Below are 16,192 nucleotides of genomic sequence, written 5' to 3'. Positions count from 1 at the left end.
AACATTCAAACATACGTTTGTGGCTTGGACGTGTATATGGTTTCGTGAGTTTATAATTGTAATATATCTACTGTCGAAAAGTTTGGCACGAAGCATTCCCATCTGTTGTACGTAATTGAACTGTAGAGGACGCTATACTGCTGCTCCGTTTTTCTCAGCCAATTTCTCACATTTCCCCTTGTGCTCCAAATATAAAAACACCATATTAATAAACTAACTGAAAGCCTCGTATACAGCTCTCTTATCTTACATTCAAACCTTCAGTCATTTATAATCGTCCTACAATCAAACTCCATTCACAATCAATAACTCAATGATGCCATAACAACATGGAGAATATAACTAAAAGAACAGCGTAAAAAATATCGCTTCCAATCGTACATTCGTCCAACACCTTCCAAGATAATAAAATCAGATGGAAACTCGTTTCCTTTATTCAAATTATGACAGAACGAAGTAACTTTGGATTACCACGGTATCATCGATATAGGATAGTGAAATTAGGCGCCTGCAGGTGTCAGCGAGAAAGCAAATGGCGAGCAAGAGCACTGTCGACCGACGTTGAGTCAACTCGACGATTCAATCGACACGCTATTTTCAAGAATTTGTATCGTCCAATCTTTCGATCGAACGGTTTGCCACGTAAGGTGACGAACGATCGATCGTATCTCGTATTTATACCGGCAAACGTGGCAACGGTTTCGTGCGGGTTTCCCGTGGAAATCGATAAGCTTCCGAGGGTCAAGCGTTGTACTTGCGCGCAGGTTTGTCGAGAAGTGTGTTATTTCTCTCGTCGAGGATCCTACGCGTCAAGATGTCCACGTCGATGACAGACAAGCTTCTGGATGACATGAGCAGCATACCGTTGGCAGACGATGATCCGCAAGGTAGGCAAACTCGTGTCTTGCGTCTCTGACCCACTTCGTTTCGCTTCCATCGTCGTATCTTTCTACGTTGTAACCTGTTTTTAAAACATTTTGTCTCTTCTTCCTTTTTTTTACTTTCTTTAAGTACTTAAATATTCAGGTTCGAACAGATCGAACTCTGTTACTCCGATTGTGGCAAATCGTTGGTTTCAGTGACAGATAAATTTTGAAAGTATAAGTTTTGGTAAATTGCGTGCATGGTTCAGGATTGACACAGTTAATTGATTTTGGAGTATTTACACACATACGTGTTGATTACATCGCGCCAAGTGGCGAGTTGTTTCCTTGACCATTGCTGTAAAAGATATACAGAGATGCTTATTATTTATTAAATTTTGTTATTTATTAAATTTCCACATTCTTGACCATTGCTCTAAAAGATATACAGAGATGCTTATTGTTTATTAAATTTTATTATTTATTAAATTTCCACATTCTTTTATCAAAGAAATTTTAGAAACTGTATTTCCATTCGTGCGATCTACCAAGGAAAGATAATTTCTGAGGAATTTGTCTGTAAGATATCTAACTATTGAGATGATCGTTTGTTTATGCAGTGATAATTCCTGAAGAGGAGATCGTAGACAACAGCTGCCACATATCTGACGTGCTTGGCAGTGGACACAGCATGGATTCTATACCATCCACGTTCACAAATGGAAGTTGCAGTCCCAACAGTGAGTCTCGCATCACTATGTTCCACAAATATTTAAGAACGTGTTATCCAACATTCGATGTTATGTGACTATAGGCTTGGATCCTGACATAAGCCCCGACGAGCAGGAAGAGAAGGCAAGGTTGATTGCCCAAGTGCTTGAACTTCAGAACACGTTAGACGGTGAGTAAATTTCTGAAAACTGTCCAATTTTTATATTCACGTCAACTTGACAAACTCTGTTTCACTCATTCTGAATCACTTTCATCACAAGTTATGAACTTTGTTGTCCCAGACTTGTCCCAGAGAGTAGACAGCGTGAAAGAGGAGAACCTGAAGCTGAGAAGCGAGAATCAAGTGCTGAGCCAGTACATCGAGAACTTAATGTCGGCGTCCAGTGTTTTTCAGTCTACGAGCCCCAACACCAAGAAAAAGTGAATTCACGCCGTCGCGTTAGATAAGAAAATGTCGAAGAAACAGGGATCTTAAAGAAAATAATGTGATCGTCGATACCTCCGTGAACAGTATGTACACGCGTTTTATTATAACTGCCTTATTTAACGAGAGGATGATCACAAGTTATTGTAGATATAAGAATCCCGAGAAAACGTCGTTCATGATGTGTCCAGCTTGTTTCACGTTTACACGTTTCATCACGTATTCGTGTGCATACTATTCACAGAGTAGCTCGTCCGCGAGCGAGAATTCTCTCTCATGACACGCACGTTCGAATCGAGCATGATTCCACGAACGACGAATTACGATTCAAACGTGCGCGCACAAGAAACTCATTGTTCGACTATTGTTCGTCTCTTTTAATCACTGCATACGCTTTCTGCCTGCAAAACGCTTACGTTAATATTGTTATTTATTGCCAAAGAATTCCGTTTCGCATCTGTGCAATGTGTGTCTTCGAAGAATCTCTGTGAAATCTACAGGAGAGAGATTGGAAACGTGCAATTTCGACGGTGAAAAATCACTCAAGATTTTTCTTTCTTTTTTTGATAATTAAGCATGATTTTGCGTTCTCTCCGGTGTGTGAATCCAATTTCTACTGTTAAATCGCATTCGTTCGGGGTTGATTGTGATTTTTTTCGCGTATTTGATACGTATTGGATAAAGAAGGGTGATCAATGTTTCTAGTTACCGTATTTAATCAAACACCAGTGTTTTTTAATTGAAGCTTTCCGCTTAAGGGTTTTGATATACGTGTATGCAATGTACGTAGATGTACAAAAGAGATAAGAAATATATATATATATATACAATTACATATAAATAAATATAAATATATTAATATAAATTAGAATTTGTATAAATGCTGCGAGCACAGTGCAAATTCGACTGATTAAGAAACTCGATCGACACTTTGCCTGCAGCATGTTCGATCAACGATTAATATAATTAAAAAAGAGAGAGAGAGAGAGAGACAAAGAAAAGATAAAGAAGGAATCAATATGTATTGCAATTTAAAACTGCAACTTGCGATGAAGTTTCAGTTGAAGGGCACAAGCAGACTGCACAATCTCAAATTATTTCATTGTTGAGTAACATAGTGTTATAATAAACATTATATTCTATTGGAAGTGAACGAGATTTATTTATTTCCCTTTAGAAAGTGATTTATGTTTATTTCCCGCGTGCTGTCTGTCGATTTTCGTTGTTGGTAAAAAATCACGCGAATTAGCAACAAGGTTTTGAAAAAGTTCCCCACTGGTCAATCTTACATTTAGTTTTTTTCTTTTTCTCGTTCGAGTATTTAAACTTATCGTGGTTTAATTTGAAGGAATCGTATGAAATATTCGTAGAAATGAATAATACAGTTAATCTTGTCGTATCGCTAGGAATTGTATCGACTTTTGGCCCCAACTTGTCTCTGGCCCCGGTTTCGCTCGCCCGTTCTTCTTTATTCCAATCCACCAACCCTGATTCGCGTATTTTCGCGACCGAAACGCATCGTAGGAGCCGACGTTCCACTGCTCCCATTCGGTGTTATCTTTGTTCCCGTTTAGCTGGAATAAATTGATAAAAACTCAGTTGTATCAATCGAGATGATAGATCAGTTTTAAGAAGGACCAATATCATCGTAAAATAGATTGCAAATATTTAAAAGTAACAAACGTCGCTACTTCTAGAAATAAAAATCGATATTATTTTAGGAGTATTGTTACAAACATACCTCCCCGTACAAACGACCCTTTTTGTTAAAGGCCAAGTACAAACTGGTCTCGAGACTTTGTACTCGAATCACTCCGAATGACACCGGTATTATGTGAAGCAAGGCTGAAAATCATTTTTATTAATTTCATTAATCACGTATCGTTTGGAATTCTCATTTTTATTTTCTGTTGTAGTTACCATGCGGCTCGTTCGTGGCACTTAAGCCTCGAACACGTCCAGAAGCCGACACGCCAAGATGATATCCGGTCCGACAGAACAATTTGATTACCAAACAATTGTACACGGGATTTTGCGCCGGTTTCCTGGGATCCCATATTACGTAAGGCGGCCGTTTAACCGATTCCGGCGTGATGTAATGCGGAGTTCTGTAAGAGAGAGAATTCAATGTTTAGAATCTCCGGAACACGCACCTGGCGTCTATAAACGTAAATACCAAGTCTACAAATACACACTTAATTTTAAACGTCAATCTTACGAGACGGAGAGAAAGATCTTCGAGACCATTGTACAGGAATTTCTTTCGAACTTCTATTGAGGAATAAAAGACACTTGTGTGTTTCAAATGTCACAGAGCTAGACCTTCTGAGAACTTCTTTGACACAACGATTCGCTCGCAATTTCTCTTTAAAGTAAATCTATGTTATTCCATATTTTTTGCAACATCGTAGTTGTGAGAAATGACTTCTTCAACAGTTCTATCCGAATTCTAGAAAATTTACAGAAATAGGATATAAATAATACCGTGAAAATGTAAATTATCATTTTGTATCGTGGAATTCTATCGTAATCGCTGATTTTTATTAAAAATTTCCTGAAATATATTCTTATACGTATTTTAATTCACGCACTCTTCTAATTTTTAATGAGTTTAATGAGTTTAATTCTCTTCAACCAGTTTCTTACTTTTTCAATGAGAATAATATTCAAATATATAACAGTATCGTGACAAGTAATTTAGAGATAAAACATCGGCTCCGACTGTCGCTACACAGTGACAATGAAAACAGAATATGGTAAGTAATACTAAACGGGATCTAATGTAAAGCAGCAGCTCGGCACACGCTATATTTATAACGTGTCACTACGTTTGGAAAAATGGGCCGATCGACTTTTCAGGTCAGCAGGCTTCGTGAATGAAGCGTGCTTTGTTTTACACCGCGCATGTTTTCCAACCCTGTTAATTTTAAACAGATGCTCGAGGGGAAGGAACGCGATACCGATAGCCTTTATTCGACACAAGCAAAGCATCAACCGAAGATAATCAAGCTAATGGTACCAATAACGAGTATACAGGGCGGATCACGCGATTGGTCGAGTTTCGTTACAAAATAGAAAAAGAAGTTACCGATCATTAGAAGACTTATTTTTCTGCAATTTTCTCATAACTGCACACATTTACATACAAGTGGTATTCTTTTTATCCGTAGACTACTTTGAATATTCTATTTAGTATTAGAATCTTAAAAGTATAGTTTCAATGGATAACTATGTTAGAATTTATTATGTACATATTTATTACATAATAATTTCTAAATCCTCGATGAATAATTACACTTGTCTTACATATGTTGTCACATGATATACAAAACAAAATTAACGTCCCTTCACAGTAAATTTTTCCAGAAGAACATGATCCAACGAACGACGAGGTCGATGCAAAAAATAAAAAATACCAAATGACGAAGTTTCCACGGGGTTGAAAATTCCAATTATGCTGCTCTCACGACGAGAAACGGAATGATTTCACTCGTTTGAAATTCATCACCTTAAAAAAATGATCATGTCTTGGCGTCTTGCGCAAACACGCCCTCGTTAATTGAACTTTGAACGCGTGCTACGATCTATTTGTTGAAACCCGAGCGCACACGGTCATAAACGTCGATCCTAATTTTGCGTTGCGCGTCGTGCGTGTGCTTTAATGCAATTCGCGCGGAATTGCAGCCTCGCTGGTTGCCACGGTGCTCGAATGCCGGTAATAATATAACGTGAACCGTACCTACACCATAGCACCTATTGACCCTGCGACAATATAGAGCAGAAAGTTAATCGAATCAAGTGATCGAATGAATGTACATCGCACATCGCGACGCGCAGGGTGACTTTGCCACTGTTCTTCTATCGATTCCAGAAGGAGATTTTCGGGGTTCTCACCTTACACCAGTAATTTGGCGTGTCATTTTTGTCAATAGATACGGAGTCGCATAGAAAATTCGAGAGTTACTTGTTAGACTTGTAAATTCTGGTAGAATTATTCTTTGTATCGTTGCTCAGTTTCAACGTAGTTATATTTACATTATTATATATTAATAACATTAATATTAATGAATAATTAATAATATATTTATGTAATATATAATAATATATATCATATAATACATAACAAATAATAGTTATGTAATAATATATAATATATTATATTGTAGATAAATCTATTATAATATTTTAGAGTAATATTTCACAGATAGAAAAATCGATCTTTATTTTGCCAGATGCAAAATATTATATAATCTTAATTTATTATATAATCTGAATTTATTAACCTTAGGTCTGAAGTCGAAGTTCAAATTAAATTCTTTTATAAACGAAAACTATCTTTCTTAGATGAAAGTCACACCTTTCCAAGTCAAGAAAATATATATATATATTCACAGCATAAACCTATGTACATATATTTCGTACACACGCATATGCGTGTAAAAATATTTCAAACGGCGGCCTGTTTGTTATAAAAGTGTCCCGTCGTTTAATTAATTATTGATTTACTCGCAGTTTAACGATCTACAAAGTAGAGCGTCAGGAAGATTGATAAATTCAAAGCGACTTTACGACGGCACGGGGCGGAAAATAAATCTAGTTAGGTGATCGATGAACTCGTTACGGTTCCTTGTACAACAGCCACCACGTTCCCGTTGCTTTTGTTTACGATAATCATCCTTTCCATTCGGTACTCATCGTCTAGAAACTTGACAGCTTTGTCACCGTGCTCACTGACCCTTTTCGCCACGCAGCGAATTGATTAATTTCACCTTCGCGATTCGAAAAACGTTCGCGAACTGACAGAAGGGACGGTGCATGAATAATAGGAAATTTAAAACTGTTAACTTCGCAGTATACGGCCTAGGTGGAGAATTAATCGATTCAAGTGATTAATGAACGTTTATTGTAAGTGCACGTTGGAGGGAAATTACGTCTGCAGACTTATTGTTGTTGCTAGCTTATCACCCGCTCGCGGAGAAACACGTCAAGAAAAATTCACATGGATGCTCGATTTTGATCGATTGGTTAAATCGTGGAAAAAAAAAGAAAAAAGACGATTCGAAATAGAAGTATTAAAGAATTTCTGTGAATTTTTAAAATTTAAAGTAGAATAGAATAAGAATAAGATTCACTGTGAAATTGACGTGATATAAGAATGAAATAAAATAAAAATAAGATTCAATGGGGAGTAATTGGTACAATGATTACTAGAGTGTGTATTTTTATGAAAATTCATATTTTCGAGAAAATACTTGAGAAAAGGAGAAATTAAATATTGCAACAAATACTGTATTTTGTATATGTTACATATTTTGTAATATATTCCACGTACCTTTATAGCTCCAAACTTTCTAAATACAAACAAATTTAGTCTAATAATTACAAACACTATACATAATTTCATCTTAAATATTATTCTTATTCCCATTTTTATTTCACGAGTGAGATAATCGATTGTCAAATTATTCATCAGTTTATTTATTTATTTTTTTTTTTATTGATTCGTAATAGGTAAGATTGTTCTTTTTTCTTTTTTAATTAGAAGTTCTCGTTGAATAAAATCAATTGTCAATTAAAGTTTACCGTTCGAATTGTAACTCGATTAATTCCTGTACAACGTAACGAAGATTCGATCTTATCCTCGACTATCGACAGCTCTTAATTATCGGCAAATACCCGTTCTCGTCGAACTTCACTGTGGTGGTCGGATGCCTCCTGGTCTCCCTTTTCCTCCTGTGATCGCCATTGATCTCCTTTTCGCTGGCCGGCCCTTTCTCCTCGCCGATCGATAGATCGGAATCGTAGCTGTCGTCGCTGCAACTGTCATCGATGTCGCTGCATTCCTCGTCGCATGTTGGTGCTTCTAAGTTTTCGTGAATCCAACGAAGGCTCATCCTCTTGCCACAATTCTGTTCTCTTGATCCTTATGGTGATATATATATATATATATATAAAAACAGAATAATTTTATCAATTCAATGAATTTTCCTTGAATGAGAAAAATAATTGAAATAATTAAAATTGAAGTTTCTTGAGAGTTAAAAAAATAATTACGTGGAATATTTATCGAGAGTTAAAATGGAATGTTTATTCTATATATAATTTCTATATTAAGTTTCAAGCATCTATAATTCGTTCCATCGTGATATCTAACTTTGTCCCCTTGATACATTAATTTAATGGCCAATATTGATTCATGGTCAATGTTTTTGTTCCAAGAATAGCTGCTCTGAGATTTTGATATATTAAATTACTACTAAATTAGTATTGTCATTAATGATGAGAAATTTTCTCACATATCTAATTCATTTTCTAATTCGCTTTCTAATTCATTCATATCAAATTTCTTTCAACTCGCGAAATATGATATTAAAGAACAGTGGAGTGTTCATTCATCTTCGCGGAATTTAGACTTTATCATTTTTACTAGAACAACCGGCCTTTGATACGTATATAAAATGTTCTATATATAAATTATTGCAACTTAAATAATTTATTAAAAATAAAGATTTATAAAATTATATTTCTATCTAAACAGAGATCAATATTAAATTTCGACGAGAAATATCCGTGTCTCTTAAAGCAATTGTAAAAAAGAAAATTTTAAATCCGTTTGCTTGTTCTAAAGTTAAGAAAGACAAAGATTATAAGAGAATAGAACAAGGATGAGTCTCGGAGTAAACGTGAACTATAACGGAGAACGGTACAATTCAGAATTAGCGATAGTCTCGCTTTGTTAAAACGACAGATCGACATGATAAACAAACATAAATTATACGAAAAGATTTACAAGAGTAAAAAAGTGGTGAAAATTTTAAATGACTTTCAGAAAACTGTGAACATACTATTGGTATTCGATAAATAAAATATTTATGAACTTTTCAATCAGTTTCCAATTTATTTTATACTTTGTTAAAATTAACAAGACAATAACCATATTGGTCAGTAAAAAATATAAAAGAAAAATTTTTTTTATATTACGTAGAAAGCACCTCTGTTAGTGATTTAATAAATAGAAAACTAACGGTGGTTCCGGTCTGTTAATGTCCAATTACAATGACAAAGAAATAATAGTACGGATTCGATATGTCACGTCACAAGTGTAACGTAAATTAATCATTACGTGACAGAGGAAAATATAAAGACAAATTAAAGAAGAGTATTTCTTTGCTTCGATTTTTCGGAAAATCAAATTTATTTGAGCAATACTTTAAATTCACGAAACCACGGACTACAGAGTACTGGATTGGAATTCTTTACATTCGATCTCGAAATTTCGCGCGTTCCTCCAAATCAGAAATTCACATTTCAATTTACAACGCACGCATTTCCCCGAAGTAAATCGAAATTCTACACTGCTTGCAAGAAAATAGATTATACTACATTAGTGACTGATGTTTGAAACATTCGAAATAACTATTTATGAGTTTCGCGGAAACAGTTTTGATATCTCGGGAAGTTCAATTTGCAACAATCGTTCGAAAGATTCGAACACGAAACAGATGCCGCATCTCGACATAAAGTTCTAATCTTACGCTCCAGTTCGACGAATTCCAAATTCCCAAAGAAATCTTCACGAAAGTTGTAACAAATTTTCTTGCGATTCGACAAATCGAACAAAATCTCAACAAATTATAATTACAATTATACAAATTAGAAATCATCCTATCAATTGACATGAAATTAAAATATGAAAAAGAAATCTCAATTGTCGAGTCACTACTCACAATTAACATTCAATCTCGAACAGACAACAAATTGCTCAGTTTCACGAGTGTATCACTGAACGGATGGCACGGATCATAACTAAATTCCAAAGATAATATTTAATGCACGTCGTCACTTTTTCATCAAATTATGCTCTTTTAAAATTTGAAATTGCTCAACGTCCCTTCAAAACACACGAAACACCGTCTCACTTGTGTGTCTGACGATTCAAATATCAAATCCGCGAGCGGTTCTCGGTTTCGTTCGACGATCGAGACTCGAACAGAAGGACACGGTATATATTTGTCGATCGACGCGGGTTCCGCAATACTAAACAAGCATCGGTGACGGTTCCGTTTCACGGAGTCCGCGAGCACATTGTTCGCGTGGTGCACGATTCACCGGCGTCGACGGATGTGCAAACGCACCAGAGCCTCACCTCCTCACCCAGGTGGCTGCTCCGCGTTTATCATACGACTGAGCCCGTCTCTGCCTCGCGAACCAACGTCGGATAATACTGGGATATGACGCCGGCCTATTGGTAGACGGCGTAGTTAGCGGTGGTCAGCAATTCGAGGTAGACTAAATTAAAAACGGGACACGCGCGGCCGAAACGCCAGCTCGACGAAAACGGAAGATCCTTTTTGTCAGCGCGCGGAAATTCTGTAAACGAAGACGCCACCGGCGCGGCGATGCCAATCGTCTGGACAACAACTGTCTCGTTCGTTCGAATTTATTTGTTTCATCACATTTGCGCGGTGAATCTCACTGCGGGCTGGTTTGGGTTAGGTTGATTTTGATAATAAAAGGAAACGAGTTCGCGCGATTGTCCCCTGATGGACCTTCGTGCATAACTCGTGAAATTGAGACAAGTGAGAATTTCCATGTCACACAGAACTGAGACAATGTTTCTGGATGTTTCTGCTTTCCGTTTGTAGGAGACGAACGGAAGAGATTTGTAAAATTTTATGAGGATCCTGGACTTTAAAAATAAATAATGTATGCTTGTATAATTGGAACTTGAGACACGTGCAATTTCTAGTACGAACTAAATAATTATTAACTGTATTAAATAATTATTAACTAAATAATTATTATTATATAGTTTTCTTTATAAAAAGTGGATCCCAATTGAGAGATGCCTTTTTAGATACGCAAATGGCGATTGAAGCTTGGAGTGAACTTGTTGCGCATTGGACTCGGATAATATTGAATTAGAAAGAATTTCTGCACGACGATCGTATGCTTCGTTTCACATGTACCACCACCGAAACCGCAAAATAAAAGAATTTGATTAGAAAGTAATCAAGATCCTCGTCCAGTACCTTTCAAACTTATAACAAGATGCATACGTACGTAGATTGTTTTTCACAATTGACAGGCAAGTGTAATTTTATATTATCGTTACGCAATATCTGCCAACTCTCCGCGCGCGAAACCACGATATCCATGGTAATGAATGGGAAGATAATTTACACAAGTAATTAACGCGTAATGTACCATCTGCACCGCTGGAGAACAATGGATAAAACGGAAAGGAAGAAATAATTTGTCGAATATGTGCCAATGAATATGTGGAATGCAAAATTAACGACTGTTGCGCGGGGCGTGCGCACAACAACGTGTCGTAGCTAGGTAACGTTACCTTTAAAATGTGACCGAGTCTGGTCTCCAGAGCCCCGTCAACCGCGATGGGACACTCTCGTGGTTCCTTGACATGTAACAACGGCTGTGGTTAGAATAAAACATATATACGTATACGTATAACACAGCGAACGACCGCTACTTTTCCTGCAAAAGTTTCAACTGGATTATCGATGACCAAAGTTCAAGACTACACACGCAGACCCCGGCTGCGACGAAAGTATCGTTATTCCATTCGCTCGATACTTTCGCATTCTCCTGATACTTCCGCTGAATTCTGAATTACCAATGTGGAGATTCGCTCTTTTCTCCGTGTGAACGCGATAGAATTAGAGCATTGCATTACTAACTCCTAATGATTGAAAACCAGTTTGATTTGTAGAAATCCTGTCCTCTTTTCTCCTAGAAAACGGAATTTCACGCAAGACGTTTCAAGTTTATTTCAGCATATTGTTGCCCAAGGATTTTTAAATAAATATCCACGAACTTCGTTTCAAATAGATTTCATAGTAAATGGAAAGATATATGTACGTTGGGAATTTTGGTTCTTCTTGGATCATATTTAGCAATCTCAAAACGTGCTATTGCAGATCTTCACGTACGGTCTAATCTCCACGTATGTACGTTCTTTCTATGAATCGTTATTTCCAGATTTATATTTGTTCTCTTTTTTCGTGGAATCGCAAGAGTAATTAGAAAACAGGTGAAAGAAATAAAAAAAAACACGTCACCTGAGGTAGTAATTTTGCCCGTGCGATGATGGATAGAACGTACTTCGGTATATATATCTGATAACTCCATCACCCATAATTTAAACTCGCTCGCGAAATATTTGTTATCCGAAGGTCGAACCATTCTATCGTTTCTATCGAGAAAGTAATTTTGTTTCTGACTGCTGACGTCTAGCTTACCAGCGCAAATTAACTCTTAAATATCGTAGAAATATTCTTGTGCAACTACTATAGAAGGCCTCACAAATTGCTAATATGTATCACGTTAATACGTACAAGTGTTAAATAAAGATCAAATTATTTTTATCTTACTAATTCAGTAAATAATTCATTAACTTATTTTACTAATTTCTTGGAGAAAGAATTCCATGCGTAATTACACAATAGAATAAAAAATACAAATAAATAAAAATTGGAAGCGATCTTACAGAATCAATGTAAAAATATTCAAATTAATCAAATTAATCATTGATAAGATCATTCTTATTATAGATAAGAATAATTTTGTAAGATGTCAGACTAGTAAAATCTAGAAAATAGAAGTAAATCGACAGTTTTTAAAGGAGCTTTTCTCTAGCATTGACAAAGTCGAAAATTACTACGAAATTGCACTGATATAACTGGAGCGGAGACTTCTTATTCCCTAATCTAGACTTCGCGTGCTGTTGTTCGCTCACGGTAAAAAAAGAAATCGTGGTTTTGAGAAAATTAAGGGCAATCTTTGTATTACGGAGGATCGTGAAGTAGTTTTTTGGGTTACCGGGAAGAACTCGAGTGATTTACGGTTGCGTGAGGTAATTACGTCGAATCAATTATCCATTCAACGAGTAAATAATTTTATGGTCGGCAAATATCTAGGTAGTTAGAACTGCTACGCTCCAATTCGATGGTTCGTATTGTCCGTGTTTAACGAATTGAGAAAGACACGCGTATTTTACACGCAGGTACCCCATAACGGTACCAGCAAGATAAAATTTAAATTTTTAGATTTTTAGAAATAAGAATAGAATTGAAATTTAAACTTTTATTTAATTATCCTTGACTCGTATTTGAATTTTCGACAAATAAATTCGTCCACCAATTTCGTTATAACTTTCTTGAATTGAACATCTTTTATAAAATATTTCTTTAAATCTCACGATCATCCTGAATCTTTTTCCTCTGGATCGGAATTTCTAGATCATTCGAAACACGAGTCAGACGTTTCGAAACTTTTCGCTTTGAATTTTCGATCATAAAACTGATAAAAATAAAAGAGTTATGCGAAGTTCCAGTCGAAATAACTTTTTCACATAAGAATGAAAAACAACATTTGAAGAGTTCGAAATATTTATAAGATCACTGCCTCGAAATCGAAATATGTTCTATGAATATACAATTTTTGAATCGCACCACGTTATAGAAGATTTTGACAAAAGAATCTAATCTAATTTCAACAACCCTTTGTCTCGCAATTTCTTAGTGCTCAACTAAAAATACGTTATCAAATTTTTCCCTTCGTTTCAAATCTTATAGAACGAAACTATCATCGACAGACGCTATTATCTATATGACAAACCTTCAACTGTCCACTTTTGATTGTCTGTCCGTTGTAACACGACCGGGAACATGACGTGCGATTTATCAAAATCGCAGAAACGCGGTGTCACGTTGTCGCGATTCATCCCCGTACGATGCACGCGCGCCGGCTCGCCTATTAATAGAGGGACGTTGCTCGAATTACTGAAACTGATAAAGCGTGTTGAGAGGTGACTGAGTAATTCAATTCACCGTGACGAGCTGCAACGCAGTTTCCAGCCACCGGCTCGTCTCCCTTTGACCGCTTTGGTTTTTCACTGGCACGTTACGCAACTCGGCCTAGAATTAATTGCCTCGAAGGAAACAGGGTGGGCCAGAACGGATATCCAAGCTATGTTACACTGTTATTTTGTTTGTAGCGTAGCACACGTGAATTCTGTGACTCTGATTCCCATGGTGATGCTATTGATGGCGTTTCGTGTGTGTTTCAACACGTGTGGGAGAGTCGAGTGAAAGTTCGTCGAATGGAAAGTGTCAAGGATCCTTGGAACATTTTTCTGTAAAACATGTACGTACTGTTAGATAAGGATCTGAGAGGTGAGGTTTCTAGGAACTGTTTCTTACTGTTTGTCTGTTGTTCTGCGAGTTCAGATAAGATTCTAGCAAGGAATCAGCGCCGAAATTTATTTACTACAATAAATTCGATCCTCCTGTCTCTTGCTTAGACTTTAAAACGTAAATGTAAAAATAGGGTGAAAAATAAATTTAGCATATACGATTTACAATACCTAAAAGTTGTCCAGAAATTGTACCAACATTTTTACGATAGTCTTGAAATCTTTGTACAGTTATAAAATATAGTTCTTATGAGCTAGAGCGTATTTTTAATTACCCATTATTTAATTACTCTACTGTAAATGAAAACAGATTATTAATCTTGAATAAACAAATTGTTTGATATTACTCTTATTCTATTTGAATTATTTCCTATTATTCTATTTGACTTTGTTGGTGCAATTGCTCCGTGATAAAAACAGCAGCGAGAATGTTTAATAAATATAGAGTTCGCCAGAAGCTAGAACGTTCGACGACCTTTAACTTCTTACTTTTCGACGTCATCAGACTCTTTTTATCTGCTTAGCGAGATTCTCTGTTCGTTCTTTTACGAGCATCAAAGGCTCTAAATATATCCTGGCGACGAATCATTGATAGTTTCCACTGTGGAAGAGCTCGCCTTTTCATTCGCCGCAATCAGACGGTTAAACCACCGTGTAATTAATTCAGTGGAATTAATTCAACAGGAAATCGAGACAGTGCAAGCAATTTGATCGCTATAATAAACATTTATTCTCGATAATATAAAATTACATGTTTGTAATAACACGTGACACATATCATACAATATTTCACAACAGCAAGTATGCGTGTTCAATGCGATACGACGATAAAAGATTGATAAAAGAGACAACGAAGAAAAGTCATCGTTGTCGGATCGCGCGACGTATCTAACATTCTTCATATTTCTCTTTTGTTCCTTTTATTTCGACACAGGGTGAAGGGAAAAGGACGAAGCGCAAAAGTCGAGCCTTGAAATCGCATCTTGTCATGCAGTTCTACAGTTAACCAACTGTACTATCTATAATAATCAACTAGAATCTAAACGATCGCTCGCGAAACGCAGAGGCGATTCGATTTGATTGAAATCGTCCATTGATTCGCAAGCATTTGGAAGAAGGAAAATTAAAGAGAGAAAGAATGAAACAGGAATTAGGAGAATGGGCAGGAGAAGGTTTCGTTATTATAGCCGTCACACATCAAAGGGATTTTTTTTCTCTCATAAATACCACACGGAGTAATTATATTACAAAAATATACATGCAAATCATTCCTCGATTGTAAATCCACGCGTTAAAAATCGTCACATTACGTTTTCTCAATGTATCGATATAGCTACCATCATATCTTTTGCAATTTCCCATTTCATTGGATTCTTTTCCCTATCGTTATGCTAATTACATAAATACACGTTTATTTACACGTTGCTACCTGCACGGTTAGTCGATTGAAAAGAAATCGGCGTTATGTGAAAATGAAATCTTGATTCCACGTTGTATCTTTTAAATTAAGGAGGCACGAGGGAATAGCTCACGCAAGACGAGGACACCACGTCCAGAGTTTTATGTACAGAAAAAAAAAGGGGTATAGTTTTCGTTGGTGTCGCGGTCGCGTGTCGCCGGTAGCTAAGCGGTTAAACTACAACTTATAAAATATAGCCGTGTGATGCTATATTCAAGTTAGTCAATGTGGTCCCATTAGCCCCCGGTCTATTTTGGTTTCACACGCAACTGAACTTGACACCTGAAACATCATAATTTTTATTTTAAAAGAGCGTATTGGAAAGAGTTAAACGCTACAAAAGAAATAATTTTTTTTTTTTTATAAGAATTTGATGATCAGCATGTAATTACATACTTTAGAATGAAGAAAAATTGAGGTCGCATCTAAAACATCATTTTCACAAATAAAAATTATAACGAAGAATTAAACATTCGAGTATAGCATCGTTTTTTTGT

At 36.2% G+C, this 16,192-nt stretch overlaps 3 protein-coding genes and 1 long non-coding RNA gene across 12 annotated transcripts in view; 2 read left to right on the top strand and 2 right to left on the bottom strand.

The window, feature by feature from the left end:
* Positions 1–502: 502 nt before the first annotated feature.
* Positions 503–3,167, top strand: LOC122526836 (short coiled-coil protein B). The gene is made up of 4 exons (XM_043650407.1): positions 503–887; positions 1,484–1,603; positions 1,678–1,764; positions 1,877–3,167. The coding sequence occupies exons 1-4, from the start codon at positions 815–817 to the stop codon at positions 2,017–2,019; spliced, it is 423 nt and encodes a 140-aa protein (XP_043506342.1). The 5' UTR covers positions 503–814; the 3' UTR covers positions 2,020–3,167.
* LOC122526835 (fibroblast growth factor 1-like) lies at positions 2,226–13,780 on the bottom strand. 4 transcript variants are annotated; one of them, XM_043650403.1, is made up of 5 exons: positions 13,660–13,780; positions 7,696–7,942; positions 3,940–4,127; positions 3,761–3,864; positions 2,226–3,593 (listed from the first exon to the last, which is right to left on the bottom strand). In XM_043650403.1, the coding sequence occupies exons 1-5, from the start codon at positions 13,763–13,765 to the stop codon at positions 3,405–3,407; spliced, it is 834 nt and encodes a 277-aa protein (XP_043506338.1). In that variant the 5' UTR covers positions 13,766–13,780; the 3' UTR covers positions 2,226–3,404. The 4 variants fall into 4 exon arrangements, with proteins under 4 accessions (XP_043506338.1, XP_043506340.1, XP_043506339.1 ...); XM_043650405.1 differs by lacking the exon at positions 13,660–13,780 and adding an exon at positions 9,945–10,320 and having other exon boundaries at positions 7,696–7,955; XM_043650404.1 differs by lacking the exon at positions 13,660–13,780 and adding an exon at positions 9,945–10,320 and having other exon boundaries at positions 7,696–7,944.
* LOC122526837 lies at positions 4,068–5,263 on the top strand. Its single transcript, XR_006306224.1, has 3 exons — positions 4,068–4,187; positions 4,755–4,878; positions 4,954–5,263. It is a non-coding gene; the product is annotated as an uncharacterized LOC122526837 (long non-coding RNA).
* Positions 13,781–14,946: 1,166 nt separating the features above from the next.
* Positions 14,947–16,192, bottom strand: part of LOC122526851 (LIM domain only protein 7) — a 159,713-nt gene continuing 158,467 nt past the window's right edge. For all 6 annotated transcript variants that reach the window (XM_043650448.1, XM_043650446.1, XM_043650444.1 and 3 more), the window contains one exon: positions 14,947–15,977. In XM_043650448.1, coding sequence (XP_043506383.1) covers positions 15,955–15,977 — 23 coding nt within the window. In that variant the 3' untranslated portion in view covers positions 14,947–15,954. The remainder of the gene's footprint in view (positions 15,978–16,192) is intronic.

The sequence above is a fragment of the Frieseomelitta varia genome, unplaced genomic scaffold, assembly GCF_011392965.1.
Source record: "Frieseomelitta varia isolate USP_RPSP 00005682 unplaced genomic scaffold, Fvar_1.2 scaffold_198, whole genome shotgun sequence".
Classification (NCBI taxonomy): Eukaryota; Metazoa; Arthropoda; class Insecta; order Hymenoptera; family Apidae; genus Frieseomelitta; species Frieseomelitta varia.
This window is presented reverse-complemented; position numbering and strand designations above follow the sequence as displayed.

Bases quoted from the DNA above. Each gene is read 5' to 3' on its own strand.
- LOC122526836 (XM_043650407.1), top strand. From the start codon at position 815: ATGTCCACGTCGATGACAGACAAGCTTCTGGATGACATGAGCAGCATA. The intron at 888-1,483 runs GTAGGCAAACTC...TTGTTTATGCAG, and splicing joins GGCAGACGATGATCCGCAAG to TGATAATTCCTGAAGAGGAG. The intron at 1,765-1,876 runs GTGAGTAAATTT...TTGTTGTCCCAG, and splicing joins ACTTCAGAACACGTTAGACG to ACTTGTCCCAGAGAGTAGAC.
- LOC122526835 (XM_043650403.1), bottom strand. From the start codon at position 13,765: ATGAATCGCGACAACGTGACACCGCGTTTCTGCGATTTTGATAAATCG. The intron at 3,865-3,939 runs GTAACTACAACA...AATGATTTTCAG, and splicing joins TGCCACGAACGAGCCGCATG to CCTTGCTTCACATAATACCG. The intron at 3,594-3,760 runs GTATGTTTGTAA...AATTTATTCCAG, and splicing joins AGGGTCGTTTGTACGGGGAG to CTAAACGGGAACAAAGATAA.